This window comes from Oppia nitens, unplaced genomic scaffold (genome assembly GCF_028296485.1).
Source record: "Oppia nitens isolate AA-2021 unplaced genomic scaffold, nextdenovo-longstitch-racon4-pilon3 scaffold4_pilon_pilon_pilon, whole genome shotgun sequence".
Classification (NCBI taxonomy): domain Eukaryota; kingdom Metazoa; phylum Arthropoda; class Arachnida; order Sarcoptiformes; family Oppiidae; genus Oppia; species Oppia nitens.
The window spans coordinates 81,698-107,966 of record NW_026533232.1 but is presented as its reverse complement, the minus strand read 5'-3'; the positions used below and the strand labels follow the sequence as shown (position 1 = coordinate 107,966).

At 27.9% G+C, this 26,269-nt stretch overlaps 5 protein-coding genes and 1 long non-coding RNA gene across 6 annotated transcripts; 5 read left to right on the top strand and 1 right to left on the bottom strand.

Moving 5' to 3' along the window:
• The first annotated feature begins 214 nt into the window (after nt 1-214).
• Nucleotides 215-1,574, top strand: LOC128959908 (uncharacterized). The gene is made up of 2 exons (XM_054305943.1): nt 215-409; nt 554-1,574. The coding sequence occupies exons 1-2, from the start codon at nt 343-345 to the stop codon at nt 1,498-1,500; spliced, it is 1,014 nt and encodes a 337-aa protein (XP_054161918.1). The 5' UTR covers nt 215-342; the 3' UTR covers nt 1,501-1,574.
• Nucleotides 1,575-8,061: 6,487 nt separating this feature from the next.
• Nucleotides 8,062-13,958, top strand: LOC128959661 (zinc finger protein 62-like). The gene is made up of 2 exons (XM_054305664.1): nt 8,062-8,515; nt 12,286-13,958. The coding sequence occupies exons 1-2, from the start codon at nt 8,062-8,064 to the stop codon at nt 13,956-13,958; spliced, it is 2,127 nt and encodes a 708-aa protein (XP_054161639.1).
• Nucleotides 13,959-14,910: 952 nt separating this feature from the next.
• LOC128959660 (zinc finger protein 665-like) lies at nt 14,911-16,948 on the top strand. The gene is made up of 3 exons (XM_054305663.1): nt 14,911-14,923; nt 14,993-15,253; nt 15,342-16,948. Exons 1-3 carry the CDS (start codon nt 14,911-14,913, stop codon nt 16,946-16,948), a joined length of 1,881 nt encoding a protein of 626 aa, XP_054161638.1.
• Nucleotides 16,949-17,923: 975 nt separating this feature from the next.
• On the top strand, nt 17,924-18,332 carry LOC128960499 (uncharacterized). The gene is made up of 3 exons (XR_008484590.1): nt 17,924-18,041; nt 18,150-18,188; nt 18,278-18,332. It is a non-coding gene; the product is annotated as an uncharacterized LOC128960499 (long non-coding RNA).
• A 46-nt stretch (nt 18,333-18,378) lies between these two features.
• Nucleotides 18,379-21,156, top strand: LOC128959624 (myb-like protein D). The gene is made up of 3 exons (XM_054305618.1): nt 18,379-18,391; nt 18,467-18,562; nt 18,661-21,156. The coding sequence occupies exons 1-3, from the start codon at nt 18,379-18,381 to the stop codon at nt 21,117-21,119; spliced, it is 2,568 nt and encodes an 855-aa protein (XP_054161593.1). The 3' UTR covers nt 21,120-21,156.
• Nucleotides 21,157-21,653: 497 nt separating this feature from the next.
• On the bottom strand, nt 21,654-23,773 carry LOC128959622 (uncharacterized). The gene is made up of 4 exons (XM_054305616.1): nt 23,678-23,773; nt 23,384-23,507; nt 22,474-22,977; nt 21,654-22,357 (listed from the first exon to the last, which is right to left on the bottom strand). The coding sequence occupies exons 1-4, from the start codon at nt 23,771-23,773 to the stop codon at nt 21,654-21,656; spliced, it is 1,428 nt and encodes a 475-aa protein (XP_054161591.1).
• Nucleotides 23,774-26,269: the final 2,496 nt, after the last annotated feature.

Below are 26,269 nucleotides of genomic sequence, written 5' to 3'. Positions count from 1 at the left end.
TTATTTATAAATTACTGTTAAATTATAATTTCCTAAATATAATGAAATAGTTAATAACTATAGTCTATAGTACAGTACAGATACAATGTATAATAAATTACAATTAAGTCATAAAAAATAATTATCAACACTTAAAACATAAATTGATAACAAATTTTTTTATTATTTGCTATATAAGAAACTCTAAGTAAATTTGTAAGATTTATCTTTTTTTAAAAAAATAAGATGAAAATATAATAAACAAAAAAAAAAATTTTTTAGTTACAATAACCTTAACAGTGAATTCAATAACATTTGAATTATTATATTTAATTAAAATATTCAACAAAAAATAAAATAATTATGAAATTGTTGTCAACTATTGGCATAATTTTTTTATTTTCATTAGTTTTTTGTCACACAATTGAAGGTAATGTAAAAAAAATAATTTTATTTTGTTGTTTATAAATAATTATTATTTAAATAAATAAATGTTTAACAAAAAATTAAATACCTGTCCTCTCTATTCTACCTAATCTAATCCAACCCATCCATACCTACCATTCCTATCTAGAGTTCAGATGTGGCGATAGTTTCAAACAAGTCGGCGACCAAAAGTGTTACAAAGATTTTGCCGACAAACAAGCGGACAACGATGAAACCGTGACCCTATGTTCGGGTGCCGAACTAACCAATCAATATCATCCGACACTGTTGACCATACGATCCAAGACACAACAACGCCAGGTGCTCAGCTATTTGAGCGGCCGGGCGGGTAGGGTATGGTTGGGCGCCCGACTAAACAACCAAACAGGACGTTTTGAGTGGACAGCTGATGGTACGCCACTGGTCTACGCCAATTGGGCACCCAATAGCCCGACAAATGGGTCGTCGACTAACGACTGTGTAGTGTTGGACACCAAAACTGGCCACTGGCTGGATGTTGGCTGTGCTTCAAAGGCACAGGTAGTTTGCGAAAAAACCATATTCATGACTTTTCCGGAGTTGCAGTTAATGTTTTTCGAGCTCCGGGAGCTACTCGAATATAAAAGTCAGCAGCTCAGGGATGCACTACAGGCCAAGGATCGCCTAATCGGACAGTTAGCCAAATCGATGGATGCCGTCAACCATAAGCTGGAATCGGTTAGCAACCAGATCGACGATTTTAGCGACCATTTTGCCGGTTATGTTAACAAATCGCTGGATAGGCTTAAGGGCGACAATCAGGAGCTCAGCGGCGATATACTCGACCTGAAAGACATTACCGACCGTTTAACCGACGGTTTGCTTGCACTGCACGATGAATGCAGCGCCGGCTGTGGCGGTGGCGGCGGCGGTGTTACCTCTAAGGACTTGGAAGCCCTGCGAAAGGAACTGCTCGCTAAACTGACCGAAAAGTTTGACCCGTTGTCCGCCAAAGTTGCCGATTTGGTCGAAGACGTCAAACTGGAAATCGTGTCCTATCGTCGGACTTTGCGTATGAAAAAGGGCGGCAAATGGCATGATTTAGGACATGTCTGAGTGAGTGGCACCGGGAGGTCCTGCACTATAGTATGGTGGGAGGGGAACGGGGGTTTCAATATATAAAAAAGTGTACTTAAAATTTGATAAATAATCTGAAATTTTTTTTTGATTGTTTGTTTGTATGATTTATTGCATTTAATAAGAAAACTATTTATAATCTAAAGTATATTAACTTTAATAAACATTTTTTATAACTATTTATTGTATTGTATTTTAACTTTTATTTTATTTTTATTGCATTATATCTACTCTCTCTCTCTCTCTCTCTCTCTCTCTCTCTCTCTCTCTCTCTCTCTCTCTCTCACTCTCTCTATAAATATGATATTAAAATCAGTGATTTATTATTATTATTTAATTTTTATTATTAGATAATTTTTTATAGGTTTGTTTGTGATTTTTGTATTTATTTTGTTTTTTAATAGTATTTATTATTTACTGAGAAATAATAATAACAATTTTTATTATCCCAATTAAAAAAAAAAAATTATATTACAACTATTATTTATACAACAATTTATATATTATTTACTTATTTTTAAGTTAAAATTAAAAGTTATTTTTTTAAATATTATTTCTAATACTCTTTTGTTTTAGTTAAATTAAAATATTTTCATATTAATTAAATATTGTTTTTAATTTTTTTTAAAAATTAATTATATTAAGTACTGTAGTATGTTTCTTTCTCACTCTATTAACAAATTCAACATGTACAATTTATACATAAATAAAATATGTCTATATTAATAAATTACAGTTTATTAATATATTCAATATATTATGTATTTTAATAAATTATTAGTTAATTAATAATATTTGTTTTTTATTTGTAAAGATTTATAGAAAAATAAATAAATATTTATTAAGTTGTTTATTATAATTAATATTACAATAATAATATTATTAATTCAATAAATTTTTTATTATTCCAATTAAAAATTATATTACAACTATTATTTATATAACAATTTATTATTATTTACTTATTTCTAAGTTAAAATTAAAAGTTAATTTTTTTAAAATATAAATATAATTTTTAAATACTGAGTTGTTTTAGTTAGATTAAAAATTTTTTATATAAATTAAATATTTTTTAAAAATTATTACATTAAGTACTGTAATATATTTCTTTCTCACTCTATTAACAAAATCAACATGTACAATTTATACATAAATAAAATATGTCTATATTAATAAATTACAGTTTATTAATATATTCAATATATTATGTATTTTAATAAATTATTAGTTAATTAATTATATTTGTTTTTTTTATTTGTAAAGATTTATAGAAAAATAAATAAATATTTAGTAAGTTGTTTATTATAATTAATATTAATTAATATTAATAATATTAATAATATTAATAATATTAATAATATTAATAATATTAATAATATTAATAATATTAATAATTCAATAAATGTTTAATTATTATGCTAAATTAACAAAATTATTATTTAAAAAAATAATGATTTATTAATCCCTTTTTAAAAATTATTAATTATTAATTATTTGTTATTGATAACTTACAGTTTATATATATAATTACAAGTTTGTAAAACTAAAATTAATATAAACAAATAATAATAATAATAATTTTATAGTTAATTTAATAACAATTGGGTTTTTAGTATAGATATAATTTTTTTTTTAAAATTATTTTGTTATAATAATAATTACTATTATTATTATTATTAGTCATATATACTAACCATACAACAGATACAATTGAATAATTTTGAATGAATGAGTTAAAGTTGAAAACAAATAAAACAATATATTAAATAATAGCTGATAAGCCGGAAAAAATATTAATAACTTTATATTATATAAAAATTACATAAAAAAATTTAAATACTCATTTTATTTTTATTGTCAATTATGAATAAAAAAAATTAATATTAGTATAATTTATGAAAATTTAATTAATTTGTTTATTTGGTCTCATAAAGCGATAATAGTTGCCTAACAATATTGTTATTATCAACATTTAAATGCTCCTGATGTGTGATACTAACTCTAGATTTTTTTAATTAAATTAAATGATTTTGAGAAAAAAAAACAACAAAAATATTTATAATTATATATATATATAAGTAATTAATTAGTTGTTTTTATTATATAAAAATTAAAGTACAATACAATACTAATTAACAAAAAGTGATATAAACTTTAATAAAAGTTATACACAATGTGTTTAATTACACACTAAAAGTACAGTATATTCACTGTATATATACTGTGCCCTCTAGTGTGCTATTAATTAATAATTTTATATATTTTGCACTTTTATTAAAAAAATATTAAAAAAACAGTTTATTGTGAAAACCAACACTTTATTTGAAAAATAATATATAATACAAAAAAAAATTTAATATAAGTTTGAAATACAATATAATACAAAAAAAATTGTTTGAAAACAATAGCAAAAAAAATTGTTTTTTTTTGATAAACTTTTTTTTGTGTGAATTATTAAAACAACAAAACAATTGATTGATTGATTGACTTATAGTTTGTTTGTCTAGTTTTTTTTGAGGACATTTTATCGGCGGCGGCGACGGCGGGTATCGGGTGGCCGATAGCGGCGCAACACGTGTGGACATCATCGCTGGCCAACACACACACACAAGTAAACATCTGACCAATCGCGAGGACAGATAAGCAATCAACACGTGTGTAGTCACTGCACGCGCGCTATACTACTACTACTACTACAGGACTGGACATGTCGTTACCGACGGCGGCGATGACGACCACCACCGCAACAGCAACGACAACCGTATCGCAGCCAAACAAGTCGATTGGCCGCTTCGGCGACAGTCTTGTTCGGCAAATTGTCGGCCACTTATCGACCGAAGACCAGTTTCGATGCGAATGTCTGTCCCGACAGTTTCAGCGCTGTGTCTATCATAATGTAGTCGACATCGACGCCAATGTTATCAATCGGCTGAAAGTAGTGGCGGTCACTGCTGCAGCCAATCAGTCAACGGCGGCGGCCGCCGCAAAAAATAATGGCCAACATTTGAACGGCGACGGCGCCGCCGGAGGTTTATTCAGCAAAAACAACAACACTGCTGCCGCCACAGTTGTGTCCACTTTACCGAAAGCTGATCCCCAGCCGGAGTTATTGATGGTCATCGATGTCGTCAGTGGTGGTGGTGATCATACGGCTGCTGGAGGACAATCAACTGGTGTTAACTATCATCAACTGAATGGAACCGACGGCGGCGGCGACGGTGACGGCATTTCGGGACAACATCGGATGGTTGACGACCAGCATAACGACGAAGCAGACATTCAAATAGTACCGATCAGTAGTGAACCGATTGAATCGGTCACTAAAACGATTGATACCGCGACCGCTGCTAATAATAATAATAATAATAACAGTAATATAAATATTGCTAATCATTGTTATTATGACAAAGACGAAGAAGAATTGGCAGCGGCGGCCAAAATGGCCATCGATTCTGATGCCGAAGTTATCGATGATTTAGTTGCTGACGAGTCTCTTACTGTTACCACTACTACTACTACTATCGGTACTACTTCGGCGACGGCGTCTCTTATGGATTGTATGGATGACAACGAGTCGTCAACAGCCGATTTGTCGGCAGTTCTCTTACCCGAAGCATCCGAATGGACAATGAAAGATGATTCTCACGCATCTACTGATTGTTTGATGGTCACCGATAGTGATACAAAATCGGCCATCAATTTCGGGGAACAATCATCCAGTAGTAGTAGTAGTAATAATAATAGCCAAACAAGTACTGCCAATCTTGTTGTGCCGCCAAATGATGTAAAATCGGATCAACTTTTATTAGTGGACATCTATGAAGATAACGGCAGCGGCGGAGATAATAGCTTACAATTAGCGCCGGATAATATTGTGGCCAACAATCCACCCGCTGGTTGTGTCAAAAAAGTTGCCGACGGACGACAGTCACGCATAGACTTTCATAAGGAGACATCAACCGCCGCTATTGGACAACAACAACGAGAGGTGACCGCCAACGATACAGTAGACGCCTGCAAAATATCAGTTACGGAGGCGGCGGCGGTGGCGAAAACCAGTAGTGGACAGTCAATCAAACAACAAACTAACAACTGGTCGCTGATTCAGCGGCCAACAAAAGACTTGATTCTGGAACCGTTGCCGATCATGCATTTGGACAGATTGGCCACTTTGTTGCGCAAATGTCGGGCAATACGGGTAATCGATTTGAAACGACTGAAAGATTTTGCCAACATCGACTCGATTGTCGACACAATAGTGGCCAACTGTGCCCGAATCGAGCGTATTATACTATCGATTAACGATCGCCACTATCCAGCAGTGGCCAACTTTGAGTCCTATCGTAAACTATTTGAACATTTTGGACCCGACATTCACGCCATAACAATCTACGGTTGTTTTCCGTTTAGTTTGAAAAAAGCCGACAGAGATCGGCCACTATCGGTACTCAAACTGTGTCCGAATGTCCGCTGGTTTGACGGTAATTCAGCCTTAAATCTGTGCCATATCTATGCCGATAGTCAATGTTTTTTCGATCAACTGGAACGGCTGGCCATCAACTATAAGAACGGCGACATTCATATATTGAAAAAATATTTGAAAACCAACTCCGCGTCACTAAAGTATCTGAAACTGACAACCAATGGCAGCCTCACGCGGGTATTGTGCGGCCAAATCTCAGGACTGGCCAATTTGAGGCACCTCCTGATCGACAGCTACGCACAACATACACCCGAAATGGGTTTACCCGATATTCTCCGATCGGTAGCCACCGAATGCAAACAATTGATTGAATTGAATCTACATTTATCACTGAAATCCAAACTAATGGCCCGTCAGGTACTCGAATCGATGAAATACTACAAAAGTCTGAAACGACTGTCCCTTAGTCTATACTATTCGACATTATTTATCAGTAATGCCGGCAGTGTTGGCGATCTGACCGCCGACGACAGTGACCTACACTTTAAATGTAAACCATTGACTGCCTGTCGACAGTTAACACACTTGAAACTCATGGACATCGATGTTAACGATATATTTTTCTACAATATCGACAAACATTTACCAAAACTCAGGGATCTGCTGATCTATAGCTATCGGGCCAAAGATCTGATGACCGATCAAACGGTCAAACAGTTGGCCAAATTACCTCAATTGGAATCGATTTGTATTAGCGGATGTCAGGCCAAGATTACCGACCGGGCCGTAGAGGAATGGATCGGAAAATGTCCCCGATTGAAGACAATACTGTTGGGCGGTAAACGGTTTACTGGCCAGAGTAGTAGTAATACTAGTACCGGTAGTGCCAGTTATAGTGCCAAATAATTATATATATATATGTGCGGATAATATACCGTACCGTACAAATTATGAGTTCCTATTTAAATAATATTTACATTATATTTATATAAAATAAATATTTATTTATTTTTATATTAATAATTATACGATTTATAGGTATTTTTTTTAAAAAACAAATAATTAATTACCGATAATTTAGTTAATCAACAATTAGCGGTAATTGATTAACCACTTTATTGAATGATACTCTCATTGTTAATGTTATTATTATTGTTGTTAATGTTGTTGTTTTAGACAACTATTTAATTTTTTTATAATTGAATTGAATTGAAATCAATTTTGTTATTGTGATTTATAATAATAATAATAATATTAATTTGTATTATTATTATTATAATAATTTTTTAGATAATCAAATTTACTGCCAAATATTATACTATCAATATAATAGTAATTATTATTATTATTTATATCATTTTTTTACAATTTACGGTACTTATTTTTGGATAATAATAATAATTATTAATTAATTAATTAATTATGATTTAATAACAAATATTTAATTTTTTTTTGTATTATTTTATTATTTATTTAAGCAATTATTTCTATACATATTGTGATTGTTATAACTTTATTAGTGAGAATTTATTACTTAATTATAATTAATATGTATTTTTTTAAATTGAATTTAAATAAATAAAAAACTTTTTTAAAAAAATATTACGTAAATTATATACTAAAATATTAATACATTATTATAAAGACAATAATATATTATTAAAATCAAAAAAATTAAAACACTTACCGGTAATTATATTAGAAAATAATTAATTAATACTATTTGTATAAAAATATTGTTTACAAATAAATTTTTTTAATTATATATTTAATTAATTTAAATGTCTGCCATTAAAAATAAATAAATAAAATAATATTAAAGTTATTATTATTATTGATGATGATAAAATAATAATGTTTAATTTTTTACTAATGATAAAAAATGCTAAATTAATTACATTATGCACTTATTTAGTATTAATTGGTAAATATATTATATAATTTCAAATAATAATAATAATAATGTCATTAAATAAATTTAAAGTTTATTATTATTATTATTTTAATTTTTACGGAAAGTCCTATTATTTTTATTACTACCGATTATTACTACTACTACTACTACAGTAAACGGCAAAAAATTTATATTTAAAGCTCATATGAATAGAAAAAAATCAATGAAAGACACCGACGGCCGGATAGACAGCGTAGAAGAGTCGGGCCGTGAATATCACGATCACAATCTAGACATACCATACCAAGGCTATCGTAAGGCTGGCCACTATAACCCGCTGACCAAACAATTGAAACGCCAGAGCCAGCAGGTAGTAGTCAAACGGCGGCCGTCACTGTGGAACTGGTTGAAGGACTGGTGGTCAACAAAACGTATGGCTGATGACTGGTTGGACGATAGTAGGACTGGTAGTAGTTTTGGTTCACCAACAACAACACCAACAACAAAAACATTGTGGTTGAAGAGTATATTTAGAAGGAATAGGAATACCGGTAGTAATAATAATAATACTAGTTTTATGAGTTCCCTGGACCACATGTACGACCAGCCACCGAACATACCGTTACCATTACTAGAAGACAATGACATTGTTGCCGATGATAATGATTATTATAACGGTTGGTACAACTATCGGTCACCGCGGCGGCGGCGACGACGACGGCGACGCCCAGCACCTATAGGTAGACAACAATCGGCTGCACCGGTATTTTTTACCGGTAACCGGTTGCTGTCTAGGTATGTATTTTGTGAATATTACAGTATTTTTGTTCAATAATTATTTTTTTAATACATGTTTTTTTTATTTATTATAGATATCCATACTATAGTGATGGTACTGATGATGATGACGATAATAATAATAATGATAATTATAATGATAATAATTATAATTATAATTATAATTATTACTATTGAAAAAAATATAATATAAAATAAAAAAAATATAGTTAATATAATAAATATGTTTTAAAAAATAATTTTATTATCTAATAAACAATATTAATTATCAATATTAGTTTAATAGTGATTATTATTTTTTTTATAAACTAATATTTTTAAAATGTTAGTTTATATACTTAAAAAATAATAATAATAATATCATTAATGTCCAAAATCATATCTAATAGTATAATATTAAGCATATTTTGTATATTTATCTAGCAGGTAATTACAGGTAATATAAAAACAGGTTATAATAAAATTACGTTATCTATTGAAATATTTTATTATTTATTATTATTATAATTATGTTTCAATAGTTTTTTAATGTTTGATTTTTTTTTTAAATTTTAAAACGTGTTAAAATGTTTTGTTTCTAATTTTATATTATTTTTCTTCATAAAAATTATATATGTTATTATACATTGTATTATTTTTTTGTGTTAATTATATTAATAGTTTGATATTTTATTTTTTTTTTGTTATAAAAAAGTGCAATTATTTACAATTTATATATTAAATATATAATAATGTATGAAATATTTGAATCATTATGTGATTTAAGTCGATATGAATTATATTCAGCGATATATCAACTAAAACGTGAAGTCAATTGTTTAACAAATGATTTATTAAGATATCAATTGTTGACAAAAAAGTTGGAAAAATATCTGCAATTTATTCAAACAATTAGTAATACAATTGATAACACAATTATTGATAAAAATGAGATCAAACAGAGTATTAAATCACTGAATGATATCAACAGGTGTTTCGTGTCTTTGAATTTTATGAAACAATTGGATCACTTGATAGACACAAATGGTATTTATTTTTTAAAAAAAACAAAAGTTATTATTAATTATTGTTAATTTAGTTAAATATTATTTTTTTTATTATTATTTATAAATTTAGTGAACAAATCGGTACAAACGTGGACACAAACTGATGACAATATTAAACCTAAATCTATTGATAATACAAATAATTTGATTCAAAGTAATAATAATAATAGTTTCAATGATATTAAAGTTAATCACAATATTAAACAAGAAATATTAACTGGTATTATAAAAATGTTTATTATTTATATAAATATTATAATTATTCATAGTATTATAATTATATTTAAAAAAAAAAATATTTTATATTTAAGTCAAAACAGATGCAAAAATAGCAATTGATTGTAATATTGGTAATAAAAGTAATAATAATAATAATAATAATACAAGAGATGATAAAAAATTAATGATTAAACATAAACTGGACATTAGTTTGACTAACAATTCATCAATTGGTTGTCAAACAAGTAGTGATGATAATAATTGCAATAAAACTAATGCTATAAATAATAATAATAATACTAACAAATCAATTGGATGTCAAACACAATTGGATAGTCTATTACTAGACATGTGGACACAAACTTATGAATTTAATAATAATAATAATAATACAAATCAAAAAATATCATCAATTGATTTGCAAACAACTGATGATAATAATAATACCAATTATCATATCACTGATGCCAAACAATTGACAAACAATAATAATAATAATACTAATAATAAAGTTATAATTTATTTGGACAATAATATTACTGATAATGAAAACTATAAACCAGAAAATAAAGTCAATTTCAATCAATCAATTGTTCAACAAAGTAGTAGTAGTAGTGTTGGTGGTAATGATGAACAAGTGGTGGTAAATGTATCCGTAAATAATAAGAGGAAGAAAATTAATGATAATAATAATAATGAATTTAACTATATGTCCGATTGGTATAAGTATAGTAACAAAAATAATAATAACTAACGGTTCCCCACCAATGAACAAACCAGTCACTGATAATAGAGAGGAAAAAAATAGACACAAAATATTTGTTAAAAAAAAACGGGATCTGTAATGACTGACTGACTGACTGGTTGGTTGACTAACCAGTTCCCGGGTAGTGGACAACAATTTTTCGGTAAAATAAATAATACTAATAAAAATATATCATAAATAATAGCAATGGTGCAGTGACCACAAAAAAAAAATTACCGCCGCATTAATGATTATATCGATTGTAACAAAACTTTTAGAAATATATACTCACATAAGTTTTTATTTATTTTAAAAAAAAAAAAGTAAATCACAAAAAAAGTATTGTAACTATAATTTATAATACTGTATATTATAAACATAACTTACCTGTTGTAGTGGCACCGGTATGTTAGCTCAAACATTAATACTTAATTTATATTTGAAAATAAAATTATTATTATACTGTATATATGATAAACTTAGGTTAAATTGTTGTGATTTTTATAACTAAAAATTTTTAATACAAAACAAAGTTTCAAAAAAAAAAAATTATTATAATTAAAAAAATATTTTGTTTATTTACTATCTATTGATTGTTAGGTTTTTTTTTAATTAAAATTAATTTTCTAAATATTGTAAATATATTATACAGTATTATATTAATTATTATTATTATTATTACTAATAATAATATAAAATATTATGACGTTATCTATTGAAATATATGTTAATATAATAAAAAACAGCTGTATTTTTGTTTTGTTTTGAAAACATTTATTGAATTATTATTTTTAAAATATAAAATACATTTAAAATCTATAAATAAATAAATAGTATTAATAGTATTAATAATAATATCAATAATAATAATAATAATGCAATCAATTAGTGAATTGTTATGTGATTTAAGTCGATATGAATTATATTCAGCGATATATCGACTCAAACGTGAAGTCAATTGTTTGACAAATGATTTATTAAGATATCAATTGTTAACAAAAAAGTTGGAAAAATATCTGAAATTTATTGATACAATTGATGACACAATTATTGATGAAAATGAGATCAAACAGAGTATTAAATCACTGAATGATATCAACAGGTGTTCCGTGTCTTTGAATTTATTCAAACAATTGGATCACTTGATAGACACAAATGGTATATAAAAAAAATAATAAATAGTTATTAAAAGTTTTTAATAAAATTATATTTTGTTTTAACAAAAATAGTTAACAAATCAATTGGTTGTCAAACATCTTCATCAACAACACTATCGATGAATGTGTGGACACAAACTCAAGACATTATTAGTATTATTACATATAAATCAAGTGATTGTCAAACAAGTGATGATTTAAATGATAATTACAATCAAAATATTAACAAAACAATTGATGAAGTTTTAAGTGATAGTGATATCAATGACTGCGATATCAATAGTATTATCAGTTGTGAATCAATTGATGAAAATTGTGATAACAATAATGTAAATCAAACCATAAATGGTATTCAATATAATAACTATTATTAGTATTATTATTATTACTATAATTAAATTATAACTATTATTAAAACTTTTTATTTTATTAATCAGATTTTAAATCAAATGATAAACAAAATAATAATAATAATACTGAAGATATCAATCAACTGACTGATGTATCAGTGATACCTGTATTGTCTGCCAATGAATGTAATAATAATAATAATATTAGCGAAACAATTGCCGATAAAAATGTCGCAAACAATGTGGTCATCAATGAAGACAACAATAACAACAATATTCAGACAAATAAAGTGAACAATGATTTAAGTAATGATAATAATAGAGATATTAATGAAGACATTGATTGTCAATCAAATGGTAGCGAAACAGATGTATACAACAGTTGTGATGGTTTACAACAACAACAACAGAGTAATAGTAGTGATGAAGAAGTTAATGACAAGAAGAAAGTTAAACAAACAGTGAAGAAGAAAAAGAAGAAGAGAAGTACCGATAAAAAGGAAAAACTATTGAATATAACTGAATGCCGACAACCGGACGGTACATATCGGTGCCAATGGACGGACTGTATGCAAACATTTAGACAATTACAACATTTCAAACAACATTTGCATAGACATAGAGAGGGAACCTATAGGTGTGATTACGACGACGATTGTCAGTATATTACCGATAGTCCCCACCTTTTAAAAGCGCATCGATTGAGTCATATAAAGAAAACAAGTAATAAAATGAATAAAACAGTGATAAAGAAGACGAAGACGAAGAAGAAGAAGTTGAAGAAGAAAAAGTCAACGACAGCTGTTGTTATTAAGAAGCGAATCAAATCGGCTGATGAACTGAAAGCCATGGAATTGTTTGATACCGACAAATGTCGTCAACCGGATGGCCGTACCTATCGGTGTCCATGGGTTGGCTGTTCGAAACTATTGAACAGTTGTTCAGCGTTTCTTAAGCACCGACACCAACATTTGGGTACATTCAAGTGTCCGATCGATTCGTGCAATTTTATGGCCCAAAGTAACAGTCATTTGAAAGTACATCAAACGGTTCATTCGGATGATAAGCCATACGAGTGCCGGGATTGTCGTAAATGTTTTTCATCGAAACAACTGCTACATACTCATCGATTGACTAAACATCCCGATGCCTATCCCGACAAACCATATATGAATTGTCAGGAAACAGGTTGTACTTATCGGACAAAACTTTTGGGTGAATTTAATAAACATAAACGCGGACATAGTTTACCAATTGTTTGCGCTGATTGTGGTAAACGTTTTAAAAGCAATTATTTGCTTCGGTATCATCAAACCAAACACCAGTCTATCAGACAACACAAATGTCAAGTGTGTGGCAAACAGTTTAAGTCGATTAAAGCCCAGACACATCATTATAGCCTACATCACCAACAAATGGACTATACCTGTGATTACGATGGCTGTAACGAGACGTTTACTATTAAACATTTATATCTTAAACATCGGAAATCACATGTCAAGGACAACAACAATCCCCGTCCGCACGCCTGTGAGTGGCCGGGATGTGACCGTAGGTTTAAGTCAAACGCTGAGATGACTTACCACATGAATACACATTCGGGTGATATTGTCTACCGGTGCGAATGGCCTGAATGTAATAAGTCATTTATCATAAAATCATCGTATGATATGCATATGGCCCGACACCAGGGTAAAAATACCTACCGGTGCTCGTGGCCTGAATGTGATTACAGTACACAAAACACTGTTAGACTTAAAAGTCATATAATGAAACACAAGGGTATAGTAGTCGACGACAAATAGATATTAATAATTTACAATATTTTTTTATATTTTATATATTTGCTAATTTATAGTTAACGCGATAATAATAATACTTTACATTATTTAGTATTACTGTTAAATTTATTTTTAAAAAATAAAAATAAATAATTTATAAGTTTATTAAGTTTTTGTTTACTTAAACATAATCATCCAAAAGATATCAATTAAACCAATAAATATTACTGTTTTTTAAAATAAAATATATGTTTATTTTTTTAAAAAAAAGTTTAAAAAATATTTTAAATATAAATTAAATTACTTTTTTATTGGCTATTATTAATTAAACTTAGCTAGTATATTTAACTAAGTAATAAAATGCTAAAATTAATTAATTACAGTTTGTAATATATATTATTTTATTATTATAAACTAATTTTTTGTTTATTACTGTTAAGTTTTAATAAGTTTATTATAACATTATTATTATTAAAATTATATAATTAAATTAATTATTATCTAGTTAATAAAATTTAAGTATTATATAATTACAGTAAACTTATTTAATTAAATTTATTAGTTTTAGTCAAATATTAATGTAAACGTAATCTATTGATATGTAAATAAATATTATGTAATAATATTAATACTTGTATTAAATGTTTTTTTTAAATATTTTAAATTAAGTGATTATTAAGTAATAATAATATCAATAATAATAACAATGCAATCATTTAGTGAATTGTTATGTGATTTAAGTCGATATGAATTATATTCAGCGATATATCGACTCAAACGTGAAGTCAATTGTTTGACAAATGATTTATTAAGATATCAATTGTTAACAAAAAAATATGAAAAATATCTGCAATTTATTGATACAATTGATGACACAATTATTGATGAAAATGAGATCAAACAGAGTATTAAATCACTGAATGATATCAACAGGTGTTCCGTGTCTTTGGATTTATTGAAACAATTGTATCACTTGATGGACACAAACGGTATATAAAAACAAATAAAATAGTTATCAAAAGTTTTTAATAAATTTTTATTTTGTTTTTAAAAAATAGTCAACAAATCAATTGGTTGTCAAACATCTTCACTATCGATGAATGTGTGGACACAAACTCAAGACATTACACGATACACATCAAGTGATTGTCAAACAACTGATGATTTTATAGATAATTGCAATCAAAATATTAACAAAACAATTGATGAAGTTTTAAGTGATAGTGATATCAATGACTGCGATATCAATAGTATTATCAGTAATAGTGAATCAATTGATGAAAATTGTGATAACAATAATGTAAATCAAACCATAAATGGTATTCAATATTATAACTTATTATTATTAGTATTATTATAATTTTAACTTATTATCATTTAATTTATTTTTTTTCGATAACAAATTAGTTGATAATTTTGAAGATATTAACAATCAAAGAGATGACAAACAATTGACAAATAATGTTAACATTGATTTGGATGACAACAATGACAGTCATATTATTTGTGAATCAATAGTCGATGAAAATGTCGATAATATTGATATTAATAGTAGAGATGATAATCAATCTGATAATAATAAGAATGAAGACATCAATGAAGACATTAATTGTCAATCAAATGGTAGCGAAACTGAAGAATACAGTTGTGATGGTTTACAACAGAGTAGTAGTAGTAGTGATGAAGAATTGGTGGTAAAAGTTAGACAACAATCAGTGAAGAATAAAAAGAGTAAAACTGTGTTTAAATATCAATGCAATTTGAATGACTGTAACAAACGGTTCCGCAATGAATATATACTTAATAGACATAGAAATAGACATCAATTATTGGATAGGGATTTGAATACCAATACTATGGTCGACAACAATACGGGTGTCGACACTAAACAACAACTACAACAACATATCAGACAAAACAATCATCAAAGACGACGACGACAAGGAGGAGGAAGAAAGCCATTGAAGAATAATAAAGTAATTGATAGTAAAGTTAGACAATCAGTGAAACAGAAGATCAAGAAGAAAGTAAAGCGAATTCAATCCGAAGATGAACTGAAAGCCATGAAACTGTTTGACACCAAAAAATGCCGGCAAACTGATGGCACGTATCGGTGTCCATGGGATGGTTGTATGCGAACATTCGGGTCGTCATCAACCTTTCTCAGACATCGGCACTACCATTTAGGTACATACCGGTGCCCATTATCTGATTGTGGTTTTCTGGCCACTTGTTTTAGTCAATTAAGAATACATGAAACCATACACTCGTCGGACAAATCAGTTGAATGTCCGGATTGTACGAAATGTTTTTCATACGAAAATTTGTTAAAATCACATCAACTGGTAGTACATCCCGATGTCTATCCCGACATACCTTATCTGAAATGTCCAGAAACTGGTTGTACATATCGTACAAAACTGTTACGTTTACTAACAAAGCATAAAAAAGCTCATCTTATGCTATACTGCTGTACTGTTTGTGGCAAACGTTTCAGAGATAATACTCATCTGAAAGTACATCAATCTGTCCATCAGTCCGGCAAACAATACAAATGTAGTTTATGTGGCAAACAATTCAAAACACGGCTATACCTGACTAGACATCATCAGCTACACCATCAACTAATGGACTTTAACTGTGATTACGATGGCTGTAACGAATCGTTTACTATTAAACTAAAATATCTTCAACATCGGAAAACACACGACAAGGACAACCCCAATGTCGATCCCCGTCCTCACTGGTGTCAGTGGCCGGGATGTGATCGTAGGTTTAAGTCAAACGCTTCGATGACTTACCATATGAACACACATACGGGTGCTACTGTCTACCGGTGCTCGTGGCCTGATTGCGATAAAAGTTTTATCAATAAAGCATCGATTCAAGCGCATATGGCCCGACACCAGGGTAGAAGTATATACCGGTGCTCGTGGCCTGAATGCCATTACAGTTCAGCAAATAATATTAGATATAAAAGTCATATAATTAAGCACAAGGCTATCATTGCATAGCTATTACAATATATTTTTTTTTTGTTACATAAGTTTACATAATGTTTGAAATGTTATATCAAAAAAAATAAAAATAAATATTTTTAAGGTATACATTAAATTTATAGTATTATTATATTATCTTGATTATTATAGTAAAATTATATATATACTGTATATTAATAGCTCATATTTATTATGTATAAAGTTTTAATAATAATAAATTTTGATATTTTTTTATTTATGTAATTAATTGAAAACTGTATGAAAATTGTATATACATTATAAATATCTAATAAATAATTTTAATACTTAGAAAAAAAACTTTTTTTTTTTTAAATTATTATTAAAAAAGACGTTATCTATTGAAATAATGTTGAAATGTGTGGTAAATTTAAACGTTTATATATTGATTTTGTTTGAGAAATAGTTTTTCACTGTATTTATAATACATAATAATATCTGATATATTGTAGTAATAAAATACATTTACACTGTATTAATAATATACAGGTAATAATAATAATAATAACTACCTGTATATTACTTTTACAGTACATGTATATTATATTTAATAGTATTATACTGTAGACTAAAATTCAATAAATATCTGTATATTTTTCAAAACACGTGCTGTTATTACAGTATATTATAAACTATTGAAAAACATATGATAAACAAAAAAAAATTTTTTATATATATAAACAATTTGTTTGTTTGTTTGTTTATACAGTAGTTTTCAAATAGTTATTGCATAACAACATAAAAATAAATATATATTAATATTTAGCTATTAAGTAATTGATACTTAAATACAGTACTTAAATGTGTGAAACATTTGAATCGTTATGTGATTTAAGTCGATATGAATTATATTCAGCGATATATCGACTCAAACGTGAAGTCAATTGTTTGACAAATGATTTATTAAGATATCAGTTATTAACTGAAAATTATGAAAAATATATGCAATTTATTGATGATTCAAATGGCAATAATAAACTAACTATTGATTTAAATCAAATCAAACAAACTATTAAATCGTTGAATGATTTCAATAACAGCTGTTCCGTGTCTTTAGATTTAACTAAACAACAATCGGATCAATTGAATGGTAATATAGACATCAATGGTGGTAATCAATGATAATAATAATAATAATTTAAGATTTTTGTATTTTTTTTAATTAAAATTATTTTGTTTTTTTAAAAATATATTACAGAAGATAATAATAATAATAATTGCATTGAAACTACTAATGGTATGAAAATTAATAGTTTTTTAAAAAATATTATTTAAATATTATATAAATATATATAAAAACTAATAATAATATAATTCAAAAATTAGTTAACAAATCAATTGATGGCCAAACAAGTAGTGGTAATGATATTATAGGAGATAATAATAATAATAATAATAATAATAATTGTATTGAAACTACTAATGGTATGAAAATTAATAGTTTTTTTAAAAAAATTATTATTTAAAAATATATTTTTTAAATTTTTTTATAATTAATAATAATTCAAAAATTAGTTAACAAATCAATTGATGGCCAAACAAGTAGTGTTGAAAATATTAGTAAAGATAAGTGCATTGAAACTACTAATAATAGTCAACACTTGAATAATGGTATGAATGAAACTAATAGAAAAATTAATATTAAATTTATTATTTAAATATTATTTATTTATTTAAAAAAAAAATTATTATAATATTTTTTTAAATAGTTAATAACAATAAATCAATTGGTTGTCAAACACAACAATTGGATAGTCTATTATTGTTGGACACTTGGACACAAACTACTCATGAGTTAGTAGTTAATAGTTGTAAATCAATTGGTTTGCAAACCACTAGTAGTAGTAGTAGTAATGACCAACTTTTAAGCGATGATAAGTGTTGTAACAAACAATCGTCAAATAAAGTTATCATTAATTTGGATGCAAACGATAGCTATAACAACAACAACAACAGTGATGGTGTTGTTGCTGATGATGAAGAAGATGATGAAGAATTGATGGTTAATAATAGACAACGATCTTTGATTACTAATCAAAAGACAACTAAAATTGTCTATAAATTTCAATGCGATTGGTATGACTGTAACAAACGTTTTATCAATGGATATGTACTTAATAGACATAGAAATAGACATCAATTGGATAGGGATTTGAATGATAATAATAATAATAATAATGTCGACAACAATAGTGGTGTCACTAAACAACAACAACATATCATACAAAAAAGTCAAAGAACTGGAGGAAGAAGAGGTAGAAAACCATTGATGATGAAGAAGAAGACTAAAGTGATAGTTAAGAAATTAAGACAATCGACAACAACAACAACAAAAACATTGAATACGAAGACTAAAACCGGAAATAAATATCAGTGCGATTGGGATGACTGTACGAAACGGTTCCGCAATCAATACATACTTAGTATGCATAAAAATAAACACCAAAAGGATAGGGATTTGACTAACAATAGCGGTGTCACTAAACAACATATTACACAAACACTTATCGGTCGTCAAAGAGGTAGTAGAAAGACATTGAAGAATAAACTGAAAGACAAGAATCAATCGAAAGACAAGAATCAATCGAAAGACAAGAATCAATCGAAAGACAAGAATCAATCGAAAGACAAGAATCAATCGAAAGACAAGAATCAATCGAAAGACAAGAATCAATCGAAAGACAAGAATCAATCGAAAGACAAGAATCAATCGAAAGACAAGAATCAATCGAAAGACAAGAATCAATCGAAAGACAAGAATCAATCGAAAGACATGAATAAACTGAAAGACAAGAAACAAGTGAAACAAACAGTACTGAAGAAGAAGAAGAAGAAGAAGAAAAGTAACGAAAAATTAAAAGAATCGTCAATTGATTTCAGAAAACAAAGTAAACATACAAAACATTTGTATACAAAACAAACTGATGGCACGTATCGGTGCCAATGGGGTGATGGCTGTACGCAAACATTTACACATATACGACAAATTTATTTTCATCTGACTAAACATCGAGGAACCTATAGGTGCAATATCAACGACTGTACGTTTTCGGCCTGTGCTCCCAGTCAATTGAAATTACATCAATCGACACATGAATGTAATGGTAAAAACAAGATATTGAAGAGGAAGATGAAGAATCCATTGAAAGATAACAATAATAATAATAATAACAAGAAAAAAGTGAAGACAACTGTCTCTAAAACAACACCAACAACACTGTCCGTCAATCGTATGAAAGCCGCCGACAAATTGATTACAGCAGAAAAATGTCGCGAAACTGATGGCACCTATAGGTGTCCATGGGTTGGCTGTACGGAAACGTTTGGTACCAAACAGTTTCAATTGTTTCGCAAACACTATGGCAAACATCATCAGCAACTTGTTGTCTACAGGAACAGCTGCAGCAACAGTGATGATGATGATGACGCCGATGATGATGATTGTGAGACCAGTTTATTAGCTACCGATCCGGCATTAGTGAAATCATCAGCAAATGATCAGACAATGCAGATAACAAACAACACTACCATTACAGCCGTCGATGACGATGATTGCGGTGACAAGTCGTCGTACAAATGTGACGACTGTGACCCGAAACGGCTATTTTCGACCAGACATTTGCTAAATATGCACCGTTTGCTCGTACATCCAATCGACTCCTTAGACCACCAACACAACAACAACATCAACGGTGACTATATGATGATGAAATGTCCGGTAATTGGTTGCACCTATCAGACAAAACAGGCCCTACAACTCGATCGACACCAACGGATCCGACACCACAAACTCAAAACAACTCAATCCAGGCGACGACAAACAACTGGCAATAATAATAAGTTTGAATGCGATTATAAGGGTTGCAATAAAATGTTTTCGCGAAAACAACTATACGAACAGCACAGGCGTCGAGCACACGGTGGTACTGGTGGTGGCGGCGATGCTGACACACTCAAGCATAACAACTCGGGTAGGTTTGGCTGCCAATGGCCCGCTGGTTGTGACCAACGTTTTCCGACAAAACTCGAAATGTTGCGACACATGACCGTACATACGGGTGTCACTGTCTATCGGTGCCAGTGGCCCGACTGCGATAAGACATATCAACTAAATGGCAATTTAAGCAGACATATAGCCATCAAACATAAACAACAACAAAATGGTTAGCCATTACCGGTAGTCCAGTCCATGGATGGATAGGGGAGGGGACAGTAATGTTGCCTTAAAATACGATCAATTGATTGACTAAATATTATTATTATTATTCATTTAATCTGTTTTTTTATTGTACACAAACTTATCATTGTTTTTTAAATTGTTTTTTTTTTAAATAATATCAATCGTTTTAAATGTATTTTTTTTATTGTACACAAACTTATCATTGCTTTTAAATTGTTTTTTTTAAATAATATCAATCGTTTTAAATGTATTTTTTGTTGTTGTTGTACTGTTAGGACATTTACGGTTAATACTGTACTAAAAGATCTTAATTATAATTAATCTAAATATTTGTTACATTTTTTTTAATAAATATGTGAATATAAATAAAATTAATCCAATTTTTAAAAAAATTATTAGTAGTAATTAACAAAAAAAAAAATTAAAAAAATATATTATTATTACTTTTTTTTATTGTATACCTATATCTTTGGTCAATACTATTCAGGTATTACCGATTAGTGGCTAATATAATACAGTATATCAGCGCACAGTTAGCTTCAATTGAAACCAATACATAAAACCGCGAAGCGTTGTAAAACTAATAACAATCAACGCTACGGCTGTTATGATAAACACCGACGGGAATTGCTGAATAAAATGTCCCATAAAAAATGGCGGTATAAAATTGACTACACCCCAGGCCATCCATATGCCAGTGGCCATACGATCGGTAATCGGTACATACTGGCCAAAATAGGCCAACATCGACGGAAACAGTATGGATACACCAAACCCAGTAGCTATACAAACAATCCATACGCCGGTAACTGAATGTTGGACAGCAAACAGGCACAGGAAAGCTACCAGTGCTATTGTAAAGTGCAAGTGTATGATACAACCGGTCGACAGTACAAAACTGGCCAACAGTTCCAGCATATGGGCTACTGTATAGGTAGACGATATGGCCGATGTTACCGATGCGGCATCCGATGCCGTAAAGTGTACGGGTATGTACTGGAGATATGTGACGGTAAAGTCGGGCAACAGCGAGTCGATGGTATGGACAGAGCCGAGGCTAACGATTACCAGTGCCCGGGCTATGATGTCGAATCTGGTCAGCCGGTTGGCGGCGGCGGCTCCATCCGAATCTGCTGATTGTTGTTCAGCTGTTTCATCAATTTTGTAGATTTCTTGTGTGCGCCGGTAGGGCTTGATTTTGAACATTATAAGCATCAGTATAGGACCTGGAGGTTTAATGGGGGGTGGGGGTGGAGACATCAATTGGGTGGTTAGTTAGTCAGTTAGTCAATTGCATGGATATGATATAATATAACTGTCCAAATAATATATAGTTAGTTACCGATAACATGAATGCCAGCACTGATGATAAACGGCATAATCAGTTTGGCTCGCCTTTCGTCAACTGTTACCATATGGACTGCCGGTCCACTGGCACCGGTATATAACGTATAGTTATCATTAGTAGTAGTAGTACTAGTAGTCATAGCGGTATAGTTATAAAACACTGAACTATCGGTACTATGTTTTTGTTGGGACGACACTGGTTGGTGGTGTTGTTCGCCAGTCAGATACGGCCGATCCAATTGTTCGCCGCATACCTGTCCAATGCCGTGCATAAGCTGTGAAAATAGTAGCACTTTTACCGACTTGTCCTGCCACATTTCGATAAGCCAAACATTATAGGTGGCCAGCCAGGCACTGGCCGTTAGGCCCATAAAAAATGCGCAAACATACAGTTGCCATAGATGTACGCTAAACGGCATCATGGTGTTGGCCACATTCTGTACGATCAGTATGGCCACTACGGTAAACTGTCTGTTTACATACCGGTGCAATAGTCCTACTGATTTGGTTAGTTAGTTAGTAATTAAATTAAAATTATTAATATATATCGATTCAATTGTACTGTTTATATATTTATATAAAAGTATAATAACTACTGTACTAAACTAAATAGTAGTAATTATATAATTATAATATTGAATATAATTTGTTTATATATATATATATATAAACTATTAATTTTAATATTATTTATAGTATTTTTAGTTTGCTAGTTTAGTTTATCTAATAATAATTAACTAATTTAAAGTATAACTAAGTTTATTTTTATATAAAATATATGTACTTGATGATATTTTTCCCACAAAAAAATAAAAAATAAAATTAACTATAATTTAAAAAATAAACAATATTTTTTTTGTGGTACAACAATGTCATGTATACAATATGGGACAATAACCACTTACATAGTGTGCCGATTATGATGCCGGCCGATGTCAATGTGGGAACATAGGTCACCTGTTCCAGTGGTACGTCCAATATGTAGCTAAAGTCGACAAATGCTGGACCAGACAGTGCCTGCTTTAGACACTGAAACAAACAATTTTAACAAATAATTTTATAAATTATAGCCCAAAAAATTAAAAAAAATCAATAATAATAATAAGATAATTTTTATTGTGTATGCATATATTTTTATAAATTAAATATTTTATTTATTTATTTTTTTATATAAAAAAAATTATCAAGGTAAAACTTACAAATGCAAAATGTATGTACAATAATATTGATGTATATGTTAGCTTAGTATATCCTAAATCAGATAATTGTAATTTAAATTTTTGCCACCACTTCATCTTATTTTTTTTTTTTTAATAATATTTATTATTATTATTACTGTTTGATAATATAATAGTTAATCCAAAATTGATTATAAATAATTTTTTTAATAAATAAATATTTATTTTATTATGTTGTTTACATTATATGTCGAAAAATAATTTATAATTTAAAATATTAGAATTATTATTATTATTACTAAATCACATATTGTTTTATTCACTATAGTATATCAAAACTATTATTAATTAATATATAAATTTATATATATTTATAATAATACAGTAGTTTGCAAATCATACACAACATTAGTATTAATTTTTTTGTTGCTTATAATTAATTAGTCAACAATTATCATATGCTTGATAATGTATGAATTTTACTATTAGTTTTATCAATTACTAATACTAAATACTAATAATAATAATAACTTATTTGAATAACAAATAAAATGTTGTAATTATTAATTTATTTTATTGCAAATCACTGTTATGATAATATAATTTTTATATACTGGTATGTAATTCAAATTTCAGTACATTAAATAACTATAGTTAAAAAAAATTAATAAATAATCATATGATATTTGAAAATAATTATTATAATAATAATAATATTGAATAACTTTATACGATTAAATATTACATATTTTTAAAAATAAAATATATTCAATATATATATTTATTTGTTATTTTATTTTTTACTATTATTTTATTATTTTGATGAAACAAAAAACACATGTGAAAACAAATACTACCACAACTCAAAAAATAATAATAATTAATTATAATTTTCAAAATGAAATATCTATTAATAAATTAAAAAAAAACATTAGTTATTATTAATACAAATAACATAAATACTGTTAAATATATAGTGATATACTGTAAAAAAATTAAATATTATTGTATACAATATAATTTTAATGTCAATATTATAGATAATTTTAAAATGATATCTAAGTTTACACTTATCTTACTATTACTCTCACTCTCTCTCTCTCTCTCTCTCTCTCTCTCTCTCTCTCTCTCTCTCTCTCTCTCTCTCTCTCTCTCTCTCTCTCTCTCTCTCTCTCTCACACACACACACACACACACACACACACACACACACACACACACACGTACACAAACTAATGTAATATATAACAATGTGTATGCAAATAAATATGTCGGTAAAATTAAAAATAAAATATAAATAAAATTATTTAACAATTTACAACTGATCTGATTATTATTATTATTATTATTATTATTATTATTTATTTGATATAATGTTTTAATTATTAGATTTTTTTGTTGTTGAAAATATTTTATCAATTAATATATATGATAAGACAGTACGGTATAGTAATATATATATATATATATAAGATATAATATTTAATACAGTATTTTATTGTAAGTTGATAGATAATATGTATGTGCCTTATAATAAAATATGATAAATAAATTAATAAAAAGTAATTATCATTAATATTATTATTATTACTACAAGTATAGTTAACTACAGTATTAAATGATTTTTTTTTTAAATTCAATATTACTAACAATTCAATGATATAATTATCATTTTTATTTGAACTACCGTATAGTATTTTTTATGAGTATTTATCATAATTTTTTTTATCTATAATTTAATAATAATTATTATTATCATTATAACAAAAAAATGCACTAATAATTTATTAAATAATATATATTTAATATATTTAATTTTATAAACTGATATACAATATACTATATAATATATATATATAATATTAATAATTTTTATTTTAAACTAAATGAGTTTATTTAACTTTGCATGATGATGAAAAAATAATTACATAATAACATATGTATTTTCAATGTTTTTTATACTGTATATATGAAAAAAAATTAATTTAAAAAAATGTAAAATCAAGATTTTTTATATATATTATATTTTTGGGAAATTTTTAAAAAAAAGTTTTGTTACTAGGTTAGTTTTATTATTATCATAAAATTAAATTAATTTTTCTCACAAAAAAATAGCAATGTAATATTTTTTTATTATCAAAATATATTATTTTTTATCGAATAAATAAATAAATAAATTTTTTTTATACATTTATATTTTAATTAATATTTAAATAAATTATTTACTTATAATATATATATATTTTTTTGTTTTTTTTAAAATTATTTTTGTGTTTTTTAACACAATGTTTTTATTACTAATATCATCATCACTAAAACAGTTATCGCCATCAGTTTCAATTACTACTATAACTATTCAATTTCTAGCACTGTTAGCATTTACTACCTGTGCTATCACTACCAGTGCTTTTGATATTGACGATGATGATAATCCTACTAATACTATAAATAATAATAATAATAATGATAATAATCAGCAACAACAAAAATATCATGATAATAGTAAGTGTTATTTTTTTAAAAAAAATAAATTTAATAAATAATTACTAAAAAAAATTATACTAAAACTTAAATTAAAAAAAAAAAAGAGTTTATAGACAAATGTGTGGAAAG

Bases quoted from the DNA above. Each gene is read 5' to 3' on its own strand.
- LOC128959908 (XM_054305943.1), top strand. From the start codon at position 343: ATGAAATTGTTGTCAACTATTGGCATAATTTTTTTATTTTCATTAGTT. The intron at 410-553 runs GTAATGTAAAAA...ATTCCTATCTAG, and splicing joins TTTTTGTCACACAATTGAAG to AGTTCAGATGTGGCGATAGT.
- LOC128959660 (XM_054305663.1), top strand. The intron at 15,254-15,341 runs GTATTCAATATT...ATAACAAATTAG, and splicing joins TGTAAATCAAACCATAAATG to TTGATAATTTTGAAGATATT.
- LOC128959624 (XM_054305618.1), top strand. The intron at 18,563-18,660 runs GTATGAATGAAA...TTTTTTAAATAG, and splicing joins TAGTCAACACTTGAATAATG to TTAATAACAATAAATCAATT.
- LOC128959661 (XM_054305664.1), top strand. From the start codon at position 8,062: ATGAAAGACACCGACGGCCGGATAGACAGCGTAGAAGAGTCGGGCCGT. The intron at 8,516-12,285 runs GTTGGTACAACT...ATAATACTGAAG, and splicing joins TGATAATGATTATTATAACG to ATATCAATCAACTGACTGAT.
- LOC128959622 (XM_054305616.1), bottom strand. From the start codon at position 23,773: ATGAAGTGGTGGCAAAAATTTAAATTACAATTATCTGATTTAGGATAT. The intron at 23,508-23,677 runs GTAAGTTTTACC...TGTTTGTTTCAG, and splicing joins TGTACATACATTTTGCATTT to TGTCTAAAGCAGGCACTGTC. The intron at 22,978-23,383 runs GTAAGTGGTTAT...TAACCAAATCAG, and splicing joins CATCATAATCGGCACACTAT to TAGGACTATTGCACCGGTAT.